Genomic DNA, 26,413 nt, shown 5'->3' on the forward strand with positions numbered 1-26,413 from the left:
ATTCGTAATGTGAATACTTTTTCGATAAAGTAATCAGTAAAGTCAGTAATATGATTACAATCATAGAGTAGAAATGAGTAATTTGTAGTCAATTCCTTTTTTTGAGTAAGTTTCCGAACACTGCTTATTGGTCGTGGGTTAGGTTTGGATTATACAGTAGTGTCACCGATTAATCAGATTGCGTTTTCCGATGAATATTAATGAATCTTCCAATCAGGTATCACTTTCCTCATGAACAACTCTTCCCCTATCATCTTACATTTCTGAAAGTTGCGAACTGGATATGTTTTCGGGTGATTCACTCAGTTGAATTGATACCCTCTCAACTATTGTATTGGCTATTCAGAATGACTTGAATGAGTAAAAGCAACTAAAAAAAGAATCAGTTTTTACAGTGTAGATTGAGTTGCTAGTAACATCAATGCAGCTATTCTTTTATCAGTTCCTGAATGGTTAATTGTTTTCTAGGACTTCACTTTCTGTTTAACTCATTAGTCCATCTCTCACTCACTCTTCTACTCAACCATGCACACGTGATTGTATTCATGCTGGTGGTCCATGGTGACTGGTTCATAGATGCGTGCTGTCCTGTGTGTCAAATCTGTGTCCCTCTGCTTGTCCTGCACTGGGCTTGCGACCACTGGCCTGGTTAGACACTGGTGACAGAAGGTCTGGTCTGATCAGATACCTGCAGGAATAACCACAATGAATGTGCTGTGTTAAGCATTGTTTGTGGCAGGCAAAAAGACAACATTGCAAAATCTTTTTTTGTGATTAATGGAGGGACTGAGACTGTGATATCTTAAACATGCACACCACTCAGTCTGTTCACTGAGTCAGGATGCACAGGCTTTTATCAGTCTGTCTGAAAACAGGCTTTTATCAGTCTTTCTGAAAACAAAGTTGCATTTATAAAGTACAAATCAGCTAATATGAACATTTTTGCGAAGAGCTTTCTGGGTTAGTTGCACTGAATCCTGGAAAGATACTCAAGAGTTTTGAGGCACTTAGTAGCAAATTAACTTGACATCCAGAAGGAAATCTGTACTATACATTCCACTTGGTTTTGAGTTTTTGGAGTTATGACTGTGAAATAGTCATTACCGGTACTTTATTTTTGGACACGTACAAAGTTTGATCACAAAGTCACACACATTTAAAAAAATAAAAATTAAAATAAAATAATTCTATACAAACATTTGCAGACCAAGATTTCTGTGCCATTTTTGAATTACTGTGGTATAATCTGTTTCAGATTTGCCCACCCCTAAACAGCAAATGGTGGTTGGGTGCGTTACATGTTGATCTGATGGTCTCTTCCTGTCTGAGTCGGCAGTTCTTGAGCAGAATAAGCTGCAAAGTGGAGCAGGCTTTATGCCGATAGTCATAAGTCTGGCTTTGCGAGACTAGTGATGTCATTATACTCACACAACATCGTGGAGTTCCAGGCGTGTGTCTGGGGACGGGTTGATGAGAATGTAGGACAGTCTGTTGCCCTGGTCTGTCATACCATCTGATACCAGACACCAAAAAGAGCATAGAACACGGCAGAAGACTTTAAATCACATAGAGTTGTAACAAAAGATACCAAATCTGAACATAAACAGTTGTTAATAAGGACAGAGTCTTTGAATAATTTACTCATAAAATGGTCAGGAAGTAACAAATGTTTAATATATACAGAGGACATGCCTGTAGGGTGTTCTTTTAATTCCAAAGGATTACAGGAACTGGTAAAAAAAAGTACTACCTCCAACACTAAGCATACAGGGCTTCAAAGACGAGACACAGCAGGGTGGGCAGCTTTCACACAAAGCAGGGCAAAATATGGAATATTCACAATATAAAGCTAAACCACATCATGAATATCGTACTGGCTTTAATGAACTAATTTTTTTGGCCACTAAGTTTCAAATGACTAATCTCACAATCGCTCCTTGTCTTATGACTTGCCAGTATGATATTGTTAAAAGAGAGATGCTATTATGTTCTTAAAGGGATATTTCACCCAAAAATGAAAATGATCTCATGATTTATTCACCCTCATGCCATCCCAGATGTGTATGACTTTCTTTCTTCTGCAGAACAGAAACAACGGTTTTTAAAAGAATATCAAAGCTCTGTTGGTCCATACAATGCAAGTGAATGGTGACCAGAACTTTGAAGCTCAAAAAAGCACATAAAGGCAGCATAACAGTAATCCAAATGACTCCAGAGGTTAAATTCATATCTTCAGAAGCCATATGATGAGAAAAATGATGTGGGTGAGAAACAGATCAATATTTTTTCAATATAAATCTCAATATAAATCTCATATTATTCATGAATATCGGCACCTACTGGGCAGGGAGGAGAATTTAGAATAAAAAGGGACTTTAAGGCCACGTGAAGTGCTTTGACGTGCGCGGTTCGATTTGTTGTTTTGATGTATTTCCTACTGAAACAAGAAGTGAGGGCGGGGCATGCCGAACGACTCGTCCCATTTTTAAAAATAGCCAGTAGGCATTAGATTACACACAGACACCCACACACCCCTTCCCACCATGCTGCTAATGTCAGAGCTGCTTACAAGGAAAACTTGAGAAACAATCTCAATACTGGCCAGTTTTCCACTGACATTTAGATCCAAAGATGATCTGACTTTATTAATCCATAACCACCCCATAAACGCACATTTTGGTCTATGCTTTCAATGAAGCTGGAGCCGTTTTGCAACACGAATGGCAAACCAGTGAATAAAAGATAATATATCTATGATTTGAATCACAATACACTTTTAATAAAGAATAAAGAACACTTACTGGTGCTCTATACCCCTTAAGCTGCACACAAATATAAATAAACTCCAGCAACTTCTCTTGCATCCAGTTCCCACGTTGGCACCTCCCATTCACAAGTGATCATTCCAATGCCCTATTCCCTTCGAAGACAATTACCCTCCACTCTAAGAGCATCAGATGACTGAAAGGTGATAATGCTCAGTCAGAAAATACTTTTGACATGATTCTTGGAAAATCAGTTTGGAACAACCCTACAGCATGGATTGTGTTCACTTCGTGCTCTGCATGCCCTGCGAAGGCATTACCAGAGCCAGTTAGTTATGGGTCGTTCATGAATGTTTCGTTCATTTAGAATTTATCTTTTATGTGACTCAGAAGAACGTTTAGTCTCAGAAAGTGATTTGTTGGCTGTGTCTTGTTTGGTAGGATGCGTGTTAGGTAGGATGCTTCCTTTGAAGGCTGCAGTATACCGAGTGTCCTCCAAACGGAAATGGAACGTAACACGGTTGCTATGACAGCACACCACTCTTTAACAAGTGCAAGCGCTTCGAGTGAGAAGGGAACAAAGTACCTTTAGAAGGGAATTACATTTTTTGGAAAGTTTTAATGATGAAGTTAAAATAAAATAGATTTTACAAGAGTACTTATAGCCTAATACTTTATTTTAATTATTTATTATTACAATAATACATATTATATACTCTGCACCCATCTACTGAGGTACTTTAACTTGGGAATTAACATTACTTATTAGTTTTTTTTAGATATTTCCATTGAAGCAAAGAATTTTGGGTTTTCATGCACCTCATGTATCCTCCAAATTCCCCTGAAAGAAGGTTGCATTCGAAGTGTCCTGCTCGCTCTTCAGAAATGAGACAGACTTGATGACAAATGCGACCTCCGGAGGACGCTGCTTTCCAAACGAGACACATTTTGTGTTGGCCATGCATGCGTGTTGCGGAACCTCCATTCATTATGTATATGAAAACTGCATAGCGTTTAAAATAACAAACGACTCGGACAAGAAGATTCCAAAGGTAAACTAATCTTTATGTTTCTCATAATTTGTCTTTGACTGCATTATAATTTTTTCTTTAATGGGACTATAATCCCATTTGGCTAATGAAAGTTTAACAATTTAAATGAATTCTGCTCAAATGAACAAAATGAACGATTCGTACATTTTGCTGAACAAGACTCAAAGATCCAAGTCAGTAAAATAATCCGATCTTCCCATCATTAGCGCCAGTCAGAACACAGCCGGGAGCGCTGAACAGATGTAGGGGGAGTGTCCATTTTAGTTCTACAAAGCATTTGATTGGACAAGGTTTCTAAACCTTTATGTGACATCATGAGTTTTGCTGTGTCTTTTTAAGCGGAAGAGAGAGTTATATCAATGTTTAGAAGTACATTAGCATAAATATGGCCCCTTAACTAGCACTGTCTTTTATTTGGGACTTTTTAAAATTGTTATTTAATTTTATGTTTATTAGACTATATTGCCTTCAAATTCTACTTTAACTTGATGAACCTTATATCGTTTGAAAGCTCTAAGACTCTAGTTTCTAAATATGTTTTGCGATTTGAATGACGTACTGTATATCTACATAAATATATATATATATATATACACCTGTTAACATCTCAAAAAATGTGTTGTAGTGTTTCATGACCCTTTAAATATTGATTTGTTTCTCACCCACACCTATCACATCACTTCTGAATATATGGATTTAATCACTGGAGTCGTCTGGATTACTTTTATGTGGCCTTTATGTTATTTTCAGAGCTTCAAAGCTCTGGTCACCATTCACTTGTATTGTATAGACAAACAGATCTGAAATATTCTTCTAAAAATCTTTGTTTGTGTTCAGCAGAAGAAAGAAAGTCATAAACATCTGGGATAGCATGAAGGTGAGTAAATTATAAGAATATTGCAATATTTGGGTGAACTACTCCTTTAACAAAAACATTGTTATAGCTGGTAAGTTTGATTTCCGAAAATCTGTTCAAACTGTCATTGAAACTATTTAAAATTCTGATTAGACAATTCATTTGCATTATCACTCAAAAAGGTCCACAGAGGTCTCTGTGTTTTTTTCATGCACTTAAATATATTCTTTTTTTAAATACATTCAGCATGATCTCATAAAAAGTATGTGACTGTGGCGCCATTTTTGCAAAATGATATTACGTGGTTCATTACACATATCACAGCACTACGGATGTTAAATGGCCACTGTGTGGGGCTGAAAGCAAGTACAATTTTCTCCTAATCTAATCAGGTTGTAATGGTCTATCAAGTTTAAAAAAAAAAAAACTACATCCCTACCCTAAACTTCAAAACCTAAACCTAACCAATAGTGTCATAAATAGAAAATGTGTGATGAAAAACACAACCACGTCCTCTTATGGTGCTAAATGTAGGTATAGTACTTTTATGAGACCAGGTTGCAAACATTGCTGATGTATTGTTATATTGGTGCATGGAAATTAAAATGATTAAATATAATTCTTCCTTATGTTCATTTAGTGAAAACCAGCCTTGATTATTAAAAAAAATATATATTTTTATTATATTTATATTAGCAAATTATTATACTTGCCAAATGGCTGTTTGGTTGAAATGACCCATTTAAGCTATTCAGAGATACATCATTAATACCAAAATATACATTGAGTATTGTCCCAAGGCTGAAAAATATTGATAAATTCTTAACTATATCTGCCAGCACAAACTCACTAAATCCAGATGACGAGAGCCCCAGGTGCTTCATACGCATGCGGACCAAGGCGTTGAGCTCCTGTCTCTCTGAGCGCCGGAACAGACTCAGTCTCTGCTGGCTGATGTGCTCGGCAGCGCTCCCCACTCCCTTGGCACCGCTAGAGCCCCTCCCACCTTTACGACTCAAGCGCCGCGCCCACTGCATGCTTTTCCTCCTCAGGAGCGGGTGGTCCATGGCCTGTGAGGATGAGGAGGGTGGTTCGGATGAAGTGGAGTTACGATGAACACCGGAGCGGCAGAGGAGAGGCTCACGGGGCTCTCGCGTGTCCTCATAGCCCTCCACAGTGATGGACACCTGAGACTGAGACAAACAGGCACAAAACCTTCGGATAGACCAGCACCAATCCAACACATACCAGACATATAAATTCATACTGGCTTTACAGCAGGGTTGACAGGGTGTTGTCCATAAATGTGTGACCATGTACCTCGGAGACGGGTGGTTTATGAGCTTCAGTTCGGTAGATACCAATAGGGATGTCTCCAGTGGAGGAGCAGAGCTTCTGATAGAGACGACCGTAAGTGCGAATCCACAAATCCTCCTCTGTGATCTTCATCTACAAGGAGGAACATCATCATCTTTGTTCACTATTTTATTATGACTGTTATCATTATTGGCATAATCATCCAGATACTGTCTGATTATTGTCACTGATGGGCTGCTTGAACTCACAGCACACAGGAATCCAGATCCAGGCATGGAGTCCAGCCCAAGCAGCAGCCTGGTAATGGAGATCATGTAGTCTTTCACAAAGGACTACAACATACACAAAGATGGAACATAAATATTTATGACTTTGCACATATATAATTATTAGTATTACAGTAATATTACTTATGAATATTTCAGAAGACTATAGACTAATTAGCGTAGATTTCATATTTAATTTGATGTGAATAAAAAACAAACAGTTTGTTTAATACGGGAAGGAATTTAACGTTTCTGGTTGCGATTCCACTTACTGATTCCTGTTTCTTAATGATTCCATTGAGTCTTTTAGTACTTTTAAGGCAGCACCTCTACAGACTGATGCAAACCCGTTAACTCATGAGTTCAAGACTGATTTGTGAGTCTTCTTGGCCAACCATTATAAAGAACTGGTTAATAAGAGTCATTCGCTTACGATTCGGATCATACTGGCCATGTTGCAGGTTTGCTTAACAAAAGATAATTTCTTTGGCTGTGGTGCTTGCAGATTCAGTAGCGTTGCAGTAAATATTTTCAGAGTATTTTAATGTTTAAGTGTTCCATTCACATCAAAGGAAGAATGCAGATGTTAAAAAATTGTTGATGGTACATCATAAAAATCATTAGGTTTTTTTATGGAACTTCTTGGTTTACAGACTCAGATGTGTACTGGGGTGTTGACAGTTCCTGAAACATTAAAAATACATCTTTACAGAAATTTTTATAAGTAAAAATAAAAACAAACAAAAAAAATACATTCTGACATGACCAGAGGTGGTGCTAGGATGAAATACATAAGAGGGCATTTGGAATTTCTGAGGGGTCACACATTTGTCACTATACCGTAATAGAGCAATATCATACAAGCAATCATCATGTATGGCCCTATATCAGCACGGCTGTGATTCGGCCGCAGGCCCGAGGCCGTAGTCCGTGTGCCGCAGATAATCACAGCCATGCTGATTTATGGCCATACATAAATGTGATTGTGATATTGCTTTTTATACAAAAGTTCAATGAACAAGTAAATGAAAAAAATTGAAATAAGGAAGGACTTTCACAAAAAATGGATGGATGGATCAGGATTAGCCATTGCTAGTTCAAAAAATGCATTCAAGCCTCCATTACTAATTCAAAAATGTCACTTTAAAAACAGTAACAATGGGTTGGGCAGTTTCTAACAAGTTATTGTAGAAACAAGGATGTGTGTTTGTGTATTTGAGAGAGAACGAAAAAGAGAGAATTAACTGCGTCTGTCATGACTCCCAAGCAGAGATGAACAGTAAAGCTATAGCTGTTTAACTCTATTCCTCAGCTGTAGTGTTCGTTTGCTGAAGATACATTAATAGAATATTGGTCAAATACATCCTATTTTGTCTGTGTAAAAATAGTTGTCCGAACAGGGTCCTCTCTGAGTATTTCACAGTAGCTGGTTTGTTCTCTCCTCCGCCATGTTGAATGTTAACGATCTCCTCCCAACATGGAAACGCCGGTAGGTAAGCACCTTGAGTATGTGCGATTACACCATCTGATGTCTCTCTCAGCTGTGATATAGTATATAAGTCACAGGGGCAAATCTTATTTTGTGATTTGATTCATTGTACTGTATGGCGCTATTATCATCCATTCACCTTTATTGGCTTTTATTAAAAAATACTTTTACAGGAGCAGATTGCTACTTCTATGGTGCAGACAGACAATAGCAAGAGTTGGCGAAGTAAAAGCACAGGGAGCTGCACAAATATACCAGCAATGTCACAATTCTAAAGTACAGTAGACAACGCTGCAACACTAGAACTTGTGTGGACTGGCAAGTACAGATTTATCCATTTCATAATGGAGTTGCACATTGTTGGTATTGAATAGAAAACACATGGGAAAGATATAATAACTTGGTCAAATATAACATTTTAGCTGGGAGGGCACAGTGGTCAAAGTGAGGGGGCATAGACCCTCAAAGCCCCACTGTAGCGCCAACACTGGATGTGACCAAGGACTGTAATCTGTACTTTTATCCCTCACAGCCTTGTTGATTTTGTCCAGTTAAATATGGTATCTACCCCAATCATCATCAAAGAATATTATGGAAAACACAATAAAGATATAGCAGATAACAAAGATACAGATGTTTGTTTATAGGTGTATTAACAGCATTACTGTTACCTGATACAGCAGAGTGTCTAACATACTGACACTAAACACCTTCCCAGCTGCAAACGGTAATCTGAACATGAAAACTAGGTTGGAGCCTCTCTCTCTTTCTTTCTACAGATAGAGAAAATGCAGCAAAAGTCATGATGTCAGATTATTTTGGAGAATTTAGAACAGTGGTTCTCAACTGGTGTGTTGCAAACCTAACAGGTTGCAGGCTTCTTCCGATAGGGGAAAACAATGGATATAAATAAATTGCTAGTAACTACATAATCATAGTTGTATAGGCTCATGAACTTTTAAAAGAGAGGAGAAAAAAATGGCTCTCATATCTTATAATGTGACGTCAAAAACTAAAATACCAAGTACAAAATCCGACTCTTAACTACACTAAATGGGTTCACCTTCAGGAGGATCAACATGGATTGTGCCGACTATAATGTTGGGTTGCCACTTGATGTTCAATGTAAAACCAGTTGAGAACCACTGCTGTAGAAAACAAATGAAGTAAGCAGCTGCAAGTCTAACCTTTTCCAGTTTGGACAGAGCCAGAGAATAATGGTCTTTTACTTTGAATTGCATGAAGCGCATGTTGGCCGGGTGGGTTAGTTCTGTTATAATACTGAGAGCTGGAAAAAGCCTTGGAGAAAGGAGAGGAGAGAGAGATGCTGTCATGGTAAAGCTGAAAATCCCTCAAACAGAGAGACACACATGTAAAGGCAGGGAGGAACGACTTACCTGAAGAGTGTCTGAACATTTACAATGGTCTTGGCATCAGCCATGTAATCCTCCTCTGCTATCATGGAGCTCTCTTTGTCCACCACCACCATGGTGTCAGCAAATGTCACACCACACCGCAGAAGACTATCCAAACTGCATAATAATCAGGGAGAAGGCCAACAAAATGACAAAAACAGAAAGGGGACTTTTAACTACAGTAAAACGATCAAGAACTGATGAGGATAAAAAAATATTTGGGGGGAAATCAACCAATAAATGGATTAATTATGCTGTAGCTGTCTCTGGTATAGGAGAACGTGTATTAAAATCCCCAAATTACACTCATCCCTTTAATTGCATTATAATAATGCTTTAAAGAGTTAGTTCACCCAAAAATTAAATGATGAGAGACTTTTACTCACCCTCATGCCACCCCAGATGTGTATGACTTTCTTTCTTCTGCTGAACAAAAACAAAGATTTTAGAAGAATATTTCAGCTTTGAAGGTCAGTATAATGCAAGTGAATGGTGACCAGAACTCCAAAAGGAGATAAATTCAGCGTAAACAAAATCCATCAGACTCCAGTGGTTTAATCAAAGTCTTCAAAAGCAATCCAATTGGTTTTAGGTGAGAACAGACCAAAATACAACTGTACTTCTTGCCATTGCAGTCTATAGGCATAATCATGATTTCAAGCTCGATTACACTTCCTAGTTCTTGACGCATGTACAGAGTGCTAGATGGCGCTATAGGAAGTATAATCGAGCTTGAAATTATGATCGCCAAGAAGACTGCTGTCAAGATGTACAGTGAAACATTTGCTATAATTGGTCTGTTCTTACCCAAAACCAACTGGATCGCTTAAGAAGATATGGATTACACAACTGGAGTCTGATGGGTTATATTTATGCTGCCTTTTATACTTTTAGGAGTGTCTGGAGTTCTGGTCACCATTCACTTGCATTGTATGGACCTACAGAGCTAATTCTTCTAAAAATCTTTGTTTGTGTTCAGCAGAAGGAAGAAAGAAAGTCATACACATCTGGGATGGCATGAGGGTGAGAAAAAGATGGGAGAATTTTTATTTTTGAGTGAACTATCCCTTTAAAATCAGTTTAATGTTCTTGAGAATAACTGTAATGTAAAGTGTTGTGGTAAGTTACTCAAAAAAGTAATCAACTAAAAATGACTGATTACTTCATTCAAATTGTAATCATATTACTTTACTGATTCCTTCATTGAAAAGGTAAAAAAATTACCGCTTAACGAATTAAAAGAATATATATATATTTCCTCTTTGTACATTGTATCACACAGTTCAGCTGTCACATAAACTCAGACAAATGTACATATGCACACATTAATTTATAATTAAAATGTATTACACATAAATACTATTATTTCAGAAATATGTGTAACCCAAGGAATTTATTTCGGGTTCAAATCAAGCTAAGCTTAGTCAACAGCATTTGTGGCATAACGTTGATTATCACATAGAATTATTTGTAGAATTTGCAAAAATCGAGGCTCTTACAATGGGAGTAAATGGGGATCATTTTAGAGGGTTTAAAGGCAGAAATGTGAAGCTTATGCGAAACTGAGACTTAACGGAGTAAAGTCAACAATGCAAAAAGTTGTGAAATTTTATATAACCTTATACAAAAAGTTTAGTAAGCGATTTTCTCACACTAAAATCATGTTTAAAGCATATTGTTCATATTGTTTAATGTTTACAAATTGGCCCCATTTACGTATTGTGTAAGTGCCTCATTGAATGCCGATTTTTGCTTTTTTTTAAATAAAAGGAGGGGCAAGTTAAAATTGATTTCTGTGTTAATCCATATTATGCCACAAATGCTGTCAATTGAGCTTAACTTCTACTAAACCTGGAATATTCCTTTAAAAGTAATTCTCTTAATTAAACGTCAGTAACTGTAATCTGATTACAAGAACTTAAAATAGAATACATTACACTACATTTTGACTTCAAAAGTAATTCAATAACAGGAACTAATTCGTTTTTAATCAGATTACACCCAACACCGTTAATACACTTCTTTAATATTAATAATGTGTTCATCATTATACCACTAAAAGTCAATATTATTTAATTAAAACTAAATAAATGTGACTTCAGAAGGAAATACATTAACACAAGGATTTGATTTCATGGGGTCAAATAACTGCTAATAATAGATAATACTAAATAATAAACTTATTATAGCTAATAACTGCCCATTTTCCCTTAATGGCATTATGAATACTTTTACAATGCATTTTATTACAGGCTTCAAGTAAAGTGTTACTGTTATTGTATGTCTTCCCTTACTTATCAATGGAGCCCACTGTGTAGAAGACCATAGGAAACCAGCAGATGGCTTCTAGGAAATCCACCTCAGGACTAGCAAATAGCACAGAAAGAGAGAGAGAGAGAGAGAGATGTTGAGAATCTGAGCCGATGCCTTGATAAAAATGAGCAAACTGAATTACAGATACATGTCTCTTATGTCACTTTCCTAGTATTATGCTAAATTGACCAAACATCTAAAAAATGACACTGCTTTGCAGTGCTCCAGGGAGTCTAAATAAATAAACTTAGCCAGCACTTGCTTTCCAGTGTAATCAGGAACAAACAAGATGACTCATATTCTTATTGGATTTGATTGCATTTTATGACAATGTATCATCTCATATTTGTTTTTGGTTACAGGAGAGACAATGATGTGTCATAATAAATGCAGAAGAGCAATCAGTGGATGGGTTGTGAAAAATAAATCGATGAGAGATGCCTTTTTCTCCATGGTTCTGTTTGTTCTTGAAAAACTCACAAGTTCTCCAGTAGCAAAACAATGGGGTTAAGCTCCTTCCTGGGCCGGTAGTACGCCCTCAGAGGAACGATGAAGTTATAGAGGCCATTTCCAGCACTCTCTGCGGACACGATGATCAGTTTGTTTTTAAAGCCGTATGAACGGGCATCCTCATAGGGCATATGATGACAAGCCTGAGAAAATAATCTGCTATTAGATTCTACTGCATTGCAGAAATACTGATAAAGTTAATACTTTATCAGTATTTGTATCTTGATTTCCAGTAAAAATATCAAAACATCAAAACATAATTAAGATATATTTTCCTGAAAAGCAAAATTGCAAAAGACATTAAGACTTGTTTTGAGATAATATATCTTGAATTACCAATGGATATACTATAGGTTTCTACATACATTGGCAAATATTTTTTTGCTGATTCAAGCATAAATCTAACAAAAATAAATCTGGAAATAACTCTGGAAATAAGTCCTAATATCTTAAAAAGGCCGTATTATGCTTTTTGGGATTTTATCTTTCCTTTAGTGAGTAATACAGCTGTTTGTGCATGTAAAAGGTCTGCAAAGTTACAAAGCACAAAGTCCACACAAAAGGGAGTTATTCTCTCCCACAGACAACACTGCTCAAGAACAAGCAGAGGCCAGGATGTGTTGGGTTAGTGTTGTCGCCATGTCGAGAAGACGCTGTTTACTTCACTGCGAAAGAAAACCCCTTTGTTTGGACTTCCAAAGGCAGACGAATTGAAGAATCAGTGGTTAAAATTTATTTGAATTCTTCAGCACTACAACCACAACCAATGCCAGATTTTTAAGATGGTTATTCCTGAAAGATGGTGCAGTTCCCACTTTGTTGGGACAATCTGGCACTTCAGGATCACAACCTGTAAGTATGCTTGATTATTTATGGATTTATCTGCTACCGAGAGTTCAAATGCAGAGTTTTGTGTTGTAGCTACAGTGTACACCCAGTGCACAAATGTAGGCCTCTGCTAACCTGCTAGCTAATGTTATTGTGTTGAAATAGGTCTTTGTTTGTCGTTCTTATTATGAATAGTGATTAAGTGTGGAGATGGATTTATTTTTATAAACGCTAATTTTACATCTGCAATCAGCTTGGCTAACTTGCTATGTAATGTTATTGTTTAGGTGAGGGTTTACTATTCAGCTGTGGGCCGGCTTTTACCTAAAACTGTAACAAAATGGTCGATCTCAATAGTCTTATATAATTATATAATTACAAGATGTAATGTTAAGGCCGCTATCTGTAGTCCACGGCTAACTTGCTCACTATCTCTCTAATAACACCGGTAATGTCCAGCCGGGAGTAAGCCTCTGTTCTCCGTTCATAGCTCGGGTGAAAAAAGTTCGGCTACACCCATTCCAGCAAAAGATGTGTAACTTAGATGCACTACGTGTCTTTTACTTGAAGCTTTGTTAGGCTCACAATAATCAACAGTGTACTTGTAAGAAAGCAACTAAATTAAAACGTACCACTGTAAAATGTACTGCTCAAGTCATGCTAGCGAATGTGGTTTAAGTCAATCAGCTTGTTCTTCCAAATTTTCATTATTTCATTCATTATCGGACTCTGGCTCGAACTGGTACGGCAAAAACTGACACGACTGTTACCATAGTTACAGTAGTGTTTACAGCTGCTCAGGAAGACTCGGGAGCTGGAACTCGGTTATTGTAAGGGCTGTTATATTTCTGACACATGTTCTAAGCAGTTGACCAGTCACAACAGACTGGGTCAGCTGATCAATCAGAGCAGACTGGGCTTTTTGGAAAGGGGGGCTTTAAAGAGACAGGAGGTAAATCAGAGCATTTGAGCCACAGGAAGAAGAGAGGGGAAATGTACAGTATGAAAAAAAAGTTTTTTGAACATTAAAGCCTGTAAACCTTTTCTAGTAGACCCCCAAAATAAAATTACTATAAATTAACATAATACTGCCCACAGTGTTATAAACTGTGAACTCTGCAATATATGTATACAGTATAAAAGGTTTAGAGAGAGACAGATGCTCACCTTATCCAGGCGCAGACAGCAAAATGGCCTTTTCTCTTGCAGAAGGTGGCAGAGGGCAGGAGAGCTGCCAATGTATGGAGAGTTCAGAGGATAGCCTTTAACCCATCTGTTTCACAAATACAAGTAGACCGACAGCTGTCTCATACAAACATGTTCAAAGTTTATTTCCTGTTTTCTGTTTCTGGTCTTTATACACAATGTAAAACTAACCGAACAACAACCATTTAAGTGTTTTAAAAATTAATTTCTTGTTCAACTTGATTATCAGTTTCCTGAAAGTTGCCCAGAGACGGAATCCTCCCCGGCCTAGCCTGTTCCCCTCTTGGGATCTCTCAGTGGTCCTCTCGGGCCTTCAGAGACCCCCCTTCGAGCCGCTTGATTCAGTCGAGCTCAAGGCCCTCTCCTTGAAGACGGCCCTCCTGATCGCGTTAGCCTCCATCAAGAGGGTTGGAGACCTGCAAGCATTCTCTGTCAGCGACACCTGCCTGGAGTTTGGTCCAGCACTTTCTCACATTATCCTGAGACCCCGACCGCGCTACATGCCCAAGGTTCCTACGACCCCTTCCAGGGACCAGGTTGTGAACCTGCAAGCGCTGCCTCGGGAGGAGGCATTGCTGTGTCCGGTGTGTGCTTTGCGTACCTATTTGGACCGCACGCAGAGCTTTAGATGTTCTGAGCAGCCCTTTGTCTGCTTTGGCGGACGGCGGAAAGGGAACGTCATCTCCAAACAGAGGTTAGCCCACTGGGTCGTTGATGCTACTGCCTTAGACTATCACACCCAGGCCATGCCCACCCCCTTGCGGGTTCGAGCACACTCTACTAGAAGTGTGGCATCCTCGTGGGCACTGAGCCATGGCACCTCCCTAGCAGACATATGCAGAGCAGCGGGCTGGGAAACACCCAATACCTTTGCCAGGTTAATCTGAGGTTTGAGTCGGTCTCGTCCCGTGTATTGTCAGGTCCGAGCCGGTAGAACTCGTAACGCGGCACAACCGACTGGGTGTTCCGCTTGCACCTTGCGCCCTTCACCAAGTTGATCCAGTGTGCCTTCTGTCCCAGGTCAGCCACTGAGCGTCGCTGCCTGGATGTTTCTCCTCCCTAGCCCTCTTGCCCGCGAATTCAGCGGAGCAATTCATGGCCAGACCCACTATGAGTCTCAATGCTCTGTACTGGGGTCGGGCTCCACGGGCATAGTTCCCTCTTCGGGCTAACTCCCCGTGATGTATTTTCCGCGGTACGGTACCCCTTGTCAGCGGACAAGTATCATAGTATCTGCCAGGTGCGCGGAGCAGGGTAAGGGCTTCAAGTCTTCTCTCAGCACCCAAGCCTCGGGACATCCTAAAAGATCCCGACATACTATCTCCTGCTCCTCCCGGGGAAAGACCGCCTTCTCCGACTTAAAATAGGCCCCGGCCACTTTACGTCCTATGTGAGAGCCATAGTGAGAGAGAAGGCCGTGGCTGCTGGGCTTGCTCTCATGCTAGGCATTTAAAAAATATTTCCCCCCTCTGGGGTGCGGGAAACCTAAGGTTTGTATGCAAAGAGTTGGGGGCGTTGGGGAGGGATACGTGCAGCCGGCACAGGCGCCTCCAGCATGCAATATAGCTTGCTGTGCACCAGTGTTTACATGTTTTGACAGTCACGTAACACGGTCAGTGCGTGGCACTTTTTTATGGACCCCTTGTGTCACTTCATTCGACACAACGTCGAGTGAGTGACAGAAGGGGAACGTCATGGTTACTGTTGTAACCTCCGTTCCCCGAGGGAGGGAATGAGACGTTGTGTCCCTCCTGCCACAGCACTAGACCTAGCACTGTAAATGGCCATGCTTCATTTTTGGCTCCTCAGTGCAAAATCCTGACTGGCATTTGCTGCCCCGCTTCCCTTTATACCCATATGTCCGGGGCGGGGCATGCAAATTCTGTCTGCCAACTTGACATTGGCCTTTTCTCAGGTTCAGAGGTACGATTCGGCATCCAAGGAAGACCCCTTGTGTCACTTCATTCGACACAACATCTTGTTCCCTCCCTCGGGGAACGGAGGTTACGACAGTAACCATAACGTTTTAGATTAGGCCATCTTTCTGCTGTAAATCCTGTGGTTGTGTGATAGTTTATAAATTTATATCACTAAATTCTGATATTATTATCCTTCTATTTATTTACATTGCGGTCAATAAGAGCTGAACTTTTACACATTTGCCAGAAATGCAGCCGTTGCTTACTTCTGCGTTGCAAAATAAGGTGGATAGAGCCACATGTTTTTTGACAATTTCTAAAAATGCAATACGCACCCGCTAAGAATATACACAGATGTGCATGAAAACACTGAAGACCAGAAACTGAAAGCAGGCGAATTGTGGAACACTTCTGCATTCAGGAAAAAGGTGGATACCCACTAATAAACAGCTTAACCACTCAGTTTAGAGACAAGAACCTCAGTGCTGAAAAGAGTTGGAGTCAAGACTAGACCCTCCTAGACTAAGATTGGACCCTCCAAGACCAAAACACGGACCAATTCCATACCCACTAACACTTCGACCAATACCAGACCCACTAAAACCCAGACCCCCGAGACTAAAATCCAGACCAATAACAGACTCACTAAGATCCAGGCAGAGACTAGACCAGCTAAGATCCAGTCTAATACAAGTGCCACTTAGACTCAGGCCAAGACTAGACCCTCCAAGACCAAAACCCAGACCAATATCTGACCTATAAAGACCCAGACCAAGACAACACCCTCCAAGACCAAAACCTAGACCAATACCAGACCCACTAAGACCCAGACCCTCCAAGACAAAGATCCACACCAATACCAAGCCCAATAAGACCAAGAGCAAAAATAGATCCTCCAAGATCAAAACCCTAGACTAAACTCACTAACACCCACACTCTCTAAGATGAAAATTCAGACCAATACCAGACCCACTAAGACCCAGAGCAAGACAAGACCCTCCAAAACCAAAACCTAGACCAATATCAGACCCATTAAGTCCCAGACCAAGACTACACCCTCCAAGACCAAAATCCAGATAAACACCAGACCCACTAAGACTCAAAACAAGACTAGACCCTCCAAGACTAAAATCCAGACAAACACCAGACCCAATAAGACTCAAAGCAAGTCTAGACTCTCAAAGACCAAACCCAGACCCATATAACCCAGACCAAGACTAGACCCACCAAGACCAAAATCCAGACTAACACCAGACCCACTAAGACCAAGATTAGACCTTCCAAGACAAAAACCCAAACCAGTATCAGACCCACTAACACCCAGACCCTCCAAAATGAAAATCCATACCCATTAAGATATAGACCAATTTTAACCCCCCCAGACCAAAACCCAGACCAATACCAGACCCATTAAGAACAAGACCAAGACTAGACTCTCCAAGTCCAAAACACAGACAAACACCAGATACACTAAGACCCAGACCAAGACTAGACCTTCAAAGACAAAATCCCAGGCCAATACCAGACCCACTTAGACTCATACCCTACAAGACCAAAACACAGACCAATACTAGACCCACTAAGTCCTAGATCAAAACTAGACCCTGGAAGATCCAGACCAATTCTTGACATGAAATAGATGATACTATGATACTAGATACTGGAAATCTATTTAATACATTCCCACCCCTAAATTCCATATAAAACGCGACAAAATGAGATTGCTTTACATGTTGGTCTTCTTCTTATCTTGGTCTACTTCTTATCTAAGAATCTCAGTTTTGTGACCAGACTTTATGCCCAAAGTCAAAATACTTCAGTCAATTGTATGGCTCCACAAGACTAATGAGACCCAGACCAAGGTGACATTTATGTGTTCAAGAGAACAAAGCCACAAGATCAAGATTCTAATTCTGTTCCTGCATGATGTAATACTCACTCGCAGTGCCCGCCCCACCACTGGCCTTTCTGCTCCCCTGCATCATCCTCCTTTCCCTCCTCTCCACCCTCATCCTCCGACTGGTCACCCAGCAGGTCAAACGTGGGACTGTCCACCCTGTCCACCACCTCCAGGACGGGGGCAATGCTGTGTTTCCTCTCCTCCCCAGAACCACTCACGGCGGGCAGAGCTAGAGTGTTATAGCCCCCCACATCTGTCCTGGAGCCACTTCTGCCCACAGTCTCACTACCCAGCTCTGATGGGCCTGTACCCTCTGGACTGCTGTCACTGGAGTCCTGCAGGTCTATGGCTACTGTGCCTGTTAAAGAGATATAGGTATGTGAGTTAGAAGTCAAAAAGAAATCAATGAAATGTTGAAAGTTAGAAGAATGTCTTTAACAACTTACAGCACCTTTAATCAAACCACTGAAGGGCAAGAGATGACAGATCATTCATACAGTAGTACCAGTGCTTTTCACTAGATAGTGATATTGTACAATATCACATATTATGTCAGCAAAAGCCTTGAGGCAATTTATTTATACTGTCAATTCAAGAAGCATCTTTCTCTTTTCTGTCTACATTCATCTCATAGTCACAACCACAGTAAAATAGGCTTCAATGAACGTTTATGGGATCTTTTTTAACGATTTCATCATCCAATCAAGTGAACATCACAAGTCTGACCACGTAGAGATGTAATATCACACCTCTCCTCAACAAGTCTCACAATTTATACCATTCACGAGTTACGTTGCAGTCTAATGCTCAGAGTAAAGGGCTTCCCTAAGTATGAGCAATGCTTACCTTATCAAGCACCATTAATAATAATAGTCAACAGGGTAATTTAAAAGTAGACTAAGACTAAAGTGGACAAAAAGAGGAATATGTTAAACATTTGTAAATAATAATATAATATTTAAAAAAAAATATTTATGTCATTCTACCTTTTGCAGAACTTGTTTTTGAATGCTTAAATGAAATCATACATTTTAGTGTATGATTCTAAGTTGAATGTGAATACACTGATGAGCCAAAACATAATGACCACTCACAGGTAAAACGAATAATGTTGATCATCTCCTAACAAGGCCACATGTCAAGGTCTTGGTAGATTAGATGGTAAGTGAACAATCAGTTCTCGTAGTCAACGTGTTGAATGCAGGAGAAATGGGCAGGAGTAAAGAACTGAGCAACATTGATAAGGGCCAAATTGTTATGGCCAGATGACTCGGTCAAAGCATTTCTGAAGTGGCTTGTGGCGTACTCCCGGTCAGCAGTGCTGAGTACCTACCGACAGTGGTCCGAGGAGGGACAAACCAGAAACCAGCGACAGGGTGTTGGGCGCCCAAGGCTCATTGATGCACGAGGGCAACAATGGCTATCACATCTGGTCCGAAATAAATGTCTACTGTGGCACAAGTCACAGAAAATTTTAATGGTATGGGTGGAATGTTTCACAACACACAGTGCATCGGGTTCTGCTGCGTATGGGGCTGCATAGCAGCAGACCGGTCAGAGTGAACCTTATGACCCCTGTCCACCCTCAAAGCAACTACAAAGGGCACTCGAGCGTCGGTTGATCCAAGATGGCGGCGCGGTAGCACGCAGCGGCCACTCTGGATCCACAATGGTGCTATTTTTGTTAAAAATGTTTTGTTCAGCTAGACGGGCTCGCCTCGTTTCGTGCCGACAGAAATACAGCTCTCTGCGGTAAGACTCGCGGTGGTGGCTTGTGTGTTTACATCAACACGGAATGGTGCAAGAACTCTATGCTAGTCTCTAGTTACTGTTCATCGCTGTTGGAGCTTGTGACTGTTAGATGCAGACCTTTTTATCTACCACGGGAATTCACCACTGTTTGCATAACCGAGTTTACATTCCCCCAGCTAACGCTAAGGAAGCTCTGTGAACTGTATGGGGCTATGAGCTGAACTGCAGAACGCTCACCCCGACGGACTGTTTATTGTCGCCGGAGATTTCAACCATGCAAATCTCAAGACAGTGCTCCCTAAATTCCATCAGTATGTGGACTTTGCAATGAGAGGGGCTGAACGTGCTTGATCTTGTTTACACAAACATCCCAGGCGCGTACGGGCGGAGCCCCGCCCCACCTCGGCTACTCAGACCACATCTCTGTTATGTTAATTCCAGCATACAGACCGCTCGTCAGACGCACAAAGCCGCTTCAGAAGCAGGTGAAAACCTGGCCAGCAGGAGCCATCTCTGCTCTTCAGGACTGTTTTGAGTGTACTGACTGGCACATGTTCAGGGAGGCTGCAACATATGGCGATTCTACCAACTTGGAGGAATACACAGCATCAGTGACCAGCTACATCAGCAAGTGCATTGATGATGTCACTTTCTCCAAGACCATCACCACACGCTCCAACCAGAAGCCGTGGATGACTGCGGAGGTGCGACGCTGCTGAGGTCCAGAGACTCCGCCTTCAGAGCAGGCGATAAGGCAGCCCTAAGAACAGCTAGGGCCAAACTGTCACGGGCAATCAGAGAGGCAAAGCGCGCACACGCCCAGAGAATCCACAGTCACTTCCAGGACAGCGGTGACACGCGGCGAATGTGGCAGGGCATCCAGGCCATCACCAACTACAGGACAACATCAGTTGCCTGTGACAAAGATGCCTCCCTTCCAGATGCGCTGAATGACTTCTACGCTCGGTTTGAAGTGCAGAACGACGTGATGGCGAGGAAGTCCACCCCTCCTCCCAACGACCAGGTGCTCTGTCTTACCACGGCAGATGTGAGGAAAACTCTACGTAGAGTCAACCCACGGAAGGCTGCTGGACCAGACAACATTCCTGGCAGATTGCTCAGAGGATGTGCAGACCAGCTAGCAGATGTTCTTACCGACATCTTCAACATCTCTCTGAGCAGCGCCGTTATTCCAACGTGCTTCAAGGCCACCACCATCATCCCCATGCCAAAGAAGTCTTCAGTGTCCTGCCTCAACGACTACCGTCCCGTCGCACTTACACCCATCATCATGAAGTGCTTCGAGAGGCTCGTCATGAGGCAGATTAAGACCCAGCTGCCCCCTCACTAGACCCACTGCAGTTTGCGTATCTTTCAAACCGTTCAACGGACGATGCCATCACCACAACCCTCCATCTGGCCCTCACCCACCTAGACAATAAGGACTCATACGTTCGAATGCTGTTCATAGATTTCAGCTCAGCATTCAACACAATCATTCCCCAGCACCTGATTGGAAAGCTGAACCTGCTGGGCCTGGACACCTCCCTCTGCAACTGGATCCTGGACTTCCTGACAGGGAGACCTCAGTCAGTCCGGATCGGGAACAGCATCTCCACCACCACCACACTGAGCACTGGGGCACCCCAGGGCTGTGTGCTCAGTCCACTGCTGTTCACTCTGCTGACTCACGACTGTGCAGCAATGCACAGCTCGAATCACATCATCAAGTTCGCCGATGACACGACCGTGGTGGGTCTCATCAGCAAGAAAAACGAGTCAGCATACAGAGAGGAGGTGCAGCGGCTGACGAACTGGTGTAGAGCCAACAACCTGTCCCTGAATGTCGACAAAACAAAAGAGATGGTTGTTGACTTTAGGAGAGCACAAGGTGAACACACTCCGCTGAACATCGACGGCTCCTCTGTGGAGATCGTCAAGAGCACCAAATTCCTTGGTGTTCACCTGGCGGAGAACCTCACCTGGTCCCTCAACACCAGCTCTATCACCAAGAAAGCCCAGAAGCGTCTCTACTTTCTTCGAAGGCTGAGGAAAGCACATCTCCCAACCCCCATCCTCACTACATTCTATAGAGGGACTATTGAGAGCATCCTGAGCAGCTGCATCACTGCCTGGTTTGGGACGTGCACCGTTTCGGACCGCAAAGCCCTGCAGAGGATAGTGAGGACAGCTGAGAAGATCATTGGAGTCTCTCTTCCCTCCATCAAAGACATTTACAAAAAACACTGTATCCGCAAAGCAACCAGCATTGTGGACGACCCCACACACCCCTCACACAAACTCTTTACCCTCCTCCCGTCTGGCAAGAGGTACCGAAGCATTCGGGCCCTCACGGCCAGACTGTGTAACAGCTTCTTCCCCAAGCCATCAGACTCCTCAATACTCAGAGACTGGTTTGACACACACGTGTCCTGAGTTGCACTTTAATTACTGTCACTTTATAACTGTCTGCTACCTCAATAACTGCTATGTGCATAGAACATTATCTCATAGTATGTTATGTTTACATTTTTAGAAACTGTCATCTTTTTGCACTACTGAGTACTGGTCGGCGCTGCACTGTCTATTGTCCTGTTCATTGTCAGTAATTTGTTGTACTGTCCTGTACTTTTTGCACATGTTTGCACGTGCACTTTATATAGGTATATATAGGTAGTTTATATAGGTATTTTATTTCGTTGTGTAGTCTCATGTGGTCCTATGTTGGTCCTTTGTTGTTTTTATGTAGCACCATGGTCCTGGAGGAACGTTGTCTCGTTTTGCTGTGTACTGTACTAACTGTATATGGTTGAAACGACAATAAAAACCACTTGACTTGACTTGACTTGGAACTGGATCTTGGAGCAGAGGAAGAAGGTTGCCTGGTCTGATGTGTCATAGTAGTTATAGCACCAGGATGCACTGTGGGAAGATGACAAGCCGGTGGAGGGAGTGTGATGCTCTTGTCAATGTTCTGCTGGGAAAACCTGGGTCAAGCCATTCATGTGGACATCAACTTGACATAGGGCTGTTAGGGTGTTGATACAATAAAATTTCTTTACATATATCACAATACTTTCTTTCATGATATAGTATCGATACTTAGATCCATGTATCGTAATACTATATCGTGATGTTTTCAGTGCAGTCAGAAACGCTTGTATGTGGCACAAAAAGACAAACTGATCCTAAAGGATTCACGGTTTCTCTCATGGACATGCTGGACCTCTCTAATGCGTTTGGATCTAGGGCCCGGCCAAAATATTGATTTTCTAATTAATCTTCATTTGTTCGATCCCCTTTATTGCCAAGTATGTTTCCACATTAAATTATTTTTTTCTTGGTGACAGAAGCTTCCAGTGCACAAACAATACAAGACAGAGATAATACAATATGAAAAATAGAATAAAAATAAGAAGGGAATAGAAATGTAAGTATACTGTATATAGAAAAACACAATAAGACATAAATATACATAGTATGTATAAATACAAATCTGTTATATACAGTGCAAGGGAATGTAATGCAGAAGAGGTAGGATATGTTAAATAATATAATTTACTAGGCTGTGTATTGTACATGTAATTACAGTATAGTTTTAACTGTTCATGAGATGGATAGCCTGATGGAAAAAAACATTCCTGTGCCTGACAGTTCTGGTGCTCAAGAGCTCTGTAGCGTTGGCCAAAAGGCAACAGTTCAAAAAGTTGTGGGCTGGGTGAGTGGGGTCCAGAGTGATTTTTCCAGATTTTTCCTCACTCTGGAAATGTACAGTTCTTGAAAGGAGGGCAAGAGGCAACCACTCAGCAGTCCGAACTGTCCTTTGTAGTCTTCTGATGTCCGATGATTTTGAGGCTGAAACAAACCAGACAGTTATTGAAGTGCAGAGGATAGACGCAATGACTGCTGAGTAGAACTGGAGTAGAACTTCCTCAGCTGGTGAAGGAAGTACAACCTCTGCTGGACCTTTTTCACAGTGGAGTCAATGTGGGTCTCCTACTTCAGGTCCTGTGAGATGGTGGTGCCCAGGAACCTGAATGACTCCACTGCTGCTAGAATGCTGTTTAGAATGGTGAACGGGGTCAATGTTGGGGTGTCCCTCCTAAAGTCCACAATCATCTCCACTGTTTTAAGCATGCTGAGCTCCAGCTTGTTTTGACTGCACCAGTGAGCCAGCCGTTCAACCTCCCTTCTATATGCAGACTCATCGTCACCTTAGATGAGGCAGATGACAGTAGTGTGGTCTGCAAACTTCAGGAGCTTGACAGAGAGGTCTTTGGTGGTGTAGTCATTGGTATACAGGGAGAAGAGTAGTGGGGAGAGCACACATGTCTGGGGGGCACCAGTGCTGATTGTACATGTGCTGGAAGTGAATTTCCCTAGTCTCACTAGCTTCTGCCTGTCCATCAGAAAGCTGACAGACAGACATGGGAACAGAAAGCTGGGTTAATTTATTCCATTGGAGAGATGGGATGATGGTGTTGAAAGCTGAACTGACGTCCACAAAAAGGATCCCTGCAAATGTCCCTGGTCTATCCAGATGTTGCAGGATATGATACAATCCCATGTTGACTGCATCCTCCACAGACCTGTTTGCTCTATAAGCAAATTGAAGAGGATCTAGAAAGGGTTTTGACTCTTTCTGTGTAATGTGAGTCCAAAGACTAGATCCAAGCAAACCATTTGTTGTTTAACTATGTCCCTTTTAATATCCGTTCTGTTCTCTACAGTCATTTATTTATCAGAAACAACAAAAGAACAAAAGGTGCTGTTTTGCCGGCACATGGAGGACCAATTAGCATATTAGGCAGGCGGTCATAATGTTTTGACTCATCGGTGTAAATTAATGTTTTAAGTAACAAGAACAAAAAAAGAAATCACTTAAATGAATCACAATAGTTAGTATTACAATTAATCATCAGGCAAAATGTATCATAGTGAAATGAAAGATTTGACTTTACTAACTAACCCATGCTGGCTATTATGCTGTGTACTGGTAGGCGAGTGAGCCCATGATAGACTGTCTGGGGGATCCCTCTGGAGTCGACACCTGTGCCCCTCACTGGCTCCCTGTGGCCCCTGACAAAGGCTGAGTTCTCCTCCTTGGAGATGTTGATGTAGAAACAGGTGTCAGAGGCTCCCATGATGTGGCAGGGCCCAGGGTTCAAGAGGATGTTTGCTGTGTCCATCCTGCGCACTCCGATCAGACACACTCCATATCTACCACATGAATTGAGAGTGATGTTATTGTGTGTGTCTGCTAAAACTTTAAGGAGTTCACTGGCACATAAATGGCCTCAAAGTTAACAGACATGGACTAAAAGCAATACAGTTTTTCTCAATTGCTTTGGCTCAGTTCTCAAATGTTTTTTTTATTTCCCAAAACATTAAGTTCAAATCTCTGAACAATTCGCTTCTTTTTCACATCAGATTGGAATTTCTTATTGATTTGAGCAACTTGCAAATGCTTTGGCACATGTGTGCAAAGAGTACATACAACTGTCTGCAGTTTGGACAACAAATAATTGCATATGGCTTGTTGATCAAAACTGATGACTCGATTCTCACTTACACTGTCAAACACTTCAGAACTTCTCAGACATTTTTTATTGTGTAAGCCATCACATTCAAAACGATTTATTCAATTATCATAATTAGTATACATGAATGTATATTCTAAAATATATCTGACATTGACATTGTTTGTAATGTTTGCTAAATTGGCACATGACCTCTAATTGCATTCACAATCTAATTGCAAATTACCTCTAATATGAATCAACCATTTAACCATTTAACCAATCAACTTTGGGAGTATATATATATATATGTCTATATATATATAGATTGCCCACAGAACAATCACTGCTGTAGAAGTTTTTGAGAATGGAGGACATTCACAACCCTGAACTGCAGCAACATGCTCATGGAAGAGCAATTGGAAGGCGTGTAAGAATACGTGGTGGTGGTAGAGGAAGAAATAATCGAGGAAGAGGTGGAAATAGAAGAGTCAGAGTCTCTGATGAAATCAGAGCCACACTTGTGGATCATGTCATAAATCATGGTTTAACAATGGAAGAGGCTGGTCGAAGAGTACAGCCTAATGTAAACAGGTCCACAGTGTCATCAATTGTGCAAACCTTTCGTAGGGAAAACAGGTAAATATGTTTTTTTGTTTTACAGTATGTAAAGTATTTTTACAGTATAAACAACAATATTGTAAAGGTAAATGCAAGTCTATTTGTTTATTCTATAGAACTGCACGACAACCTCGCGCTGGTGGCAGAGCAGCAGTATTTAACCAACTGCAAGAACAAGAAATTTGCAACATGGTCATAGCCAACAATTCCATCAGGCTAAGAGAGATCCAAAGTGCAATCATAAATGACAATAATGTCTTTGCAAATATAAATTCTGTCAGCATTTCCACCATAGACTGAGTTTTAAAAAGACATCAGATGACTATGAAACAGCTCTATAAGGTGCCATTTGAGAGGAACAGTGAAAGAGTCAAGGCGTTGCGGTACCAGTATGTCCAGGTAAACCATTGGTGTGCACTTAGTGAGTTTTCCTGTTTTTCTAAGATACCTGTATTACTTTACTGTAAGTTTCAGAAACCCATAAGAAAAAACATTTACTGTTACATTTTTTTTTTCTGTGTTTCTTCATAGAGAATCATGGAGTTAGAAGTACATGAAACTACCCACATTCTTGTTTTTGTGGACGAGGCTGGGTTTAATCTGTCCAAAGGCCGGAGACGTGGTCGCAGTCTCATTGGACACCGAGCCACAATTGACACACCAGGCCAACGTGGGGCCAATATTA

General features: G+C 41.1%; 1 protein-coding gene across 1 annotated transcript in view; it reads right to left on the minus strand.

Annotated features, from left to right (window-relative positions):
* Positions 1–561: 561 nt before the first annotated feature.
* Positions 562–26,413, minus strand: part of LOC127653150 (potassium channel subfamily T member 2-like) — a 146,752-nt gene continuing 120,900 nt past the window's right edge. The window contains exons 18-33 of the mRNA XM_052139702.1: positions 24,558–24,808; positions 18,126–18,194; positions 17,943–18,065; positions 15,966–15,976; positions 15,160–15,185; positions 13,979–14,084; positions 11,954–12,126; positions 11,455–11,526; positions 9,143–9,277; positions 8,933–9,044; positions 8,417–8,518; positions 6,239–6,322; positions 5,986–6,122; positions 5,524–5,879; positions 1,429–1,513; positions 562–688 (exon numbers count right to left, since the gene is read on the minus strand). Of these exons, the coding sequence (XP_051995662.1) occupies positions 571–688; positions 1,429–1,513; positions 5,524–5,879; positions 5,986–6,122; positions 6,239–6,322; positions 8,417–8,518; positions 8,933–9,044; positions 9,143–9,277; positions 11,455–11,526; positions 11,954–12,126; positions 13,979–14,084; positions 15,160–15,185; positions 15,966–15,976; positions 17,943–18,065; positions 18,126–18,194; positions 24,558–24,808 (1,960 nt within the window). The 3' untranslated portion in view covers positions 562–570. The remainder of the gene's footprint in view (positions 689–1,428; positions 1,514–5,523; positions 5,880–5,985; positions 6,123–6,238; positions 6,323–8,416; positions 8,519–8,932; positions 9,045–9,142; positions 9,278–11,454; positions 11,527–11,953; positions 12,127–13,978; positions 14,085–15,159; positions 15,186–15,965; positions 15,977–17,942; positions 18,066–18,125; positions 18,195–24,557; positions 24,809–26,413) is intronic.

This window comes from Xyrauchen texanus, chromosome 12 (genome assembly GCF_025860055.1).
Source record: "Xyrauchen texanus isolate HMW12.3.18 chromosome 12, RBS_HiC_50CHRs, whole genome shotgun sequence".
NCBI lineage: Eukaryota > Metazoa > Chordata > Actinopteri > Cypriniformes > Catostomidae > Xyrauchen > Xyrauchen texanus.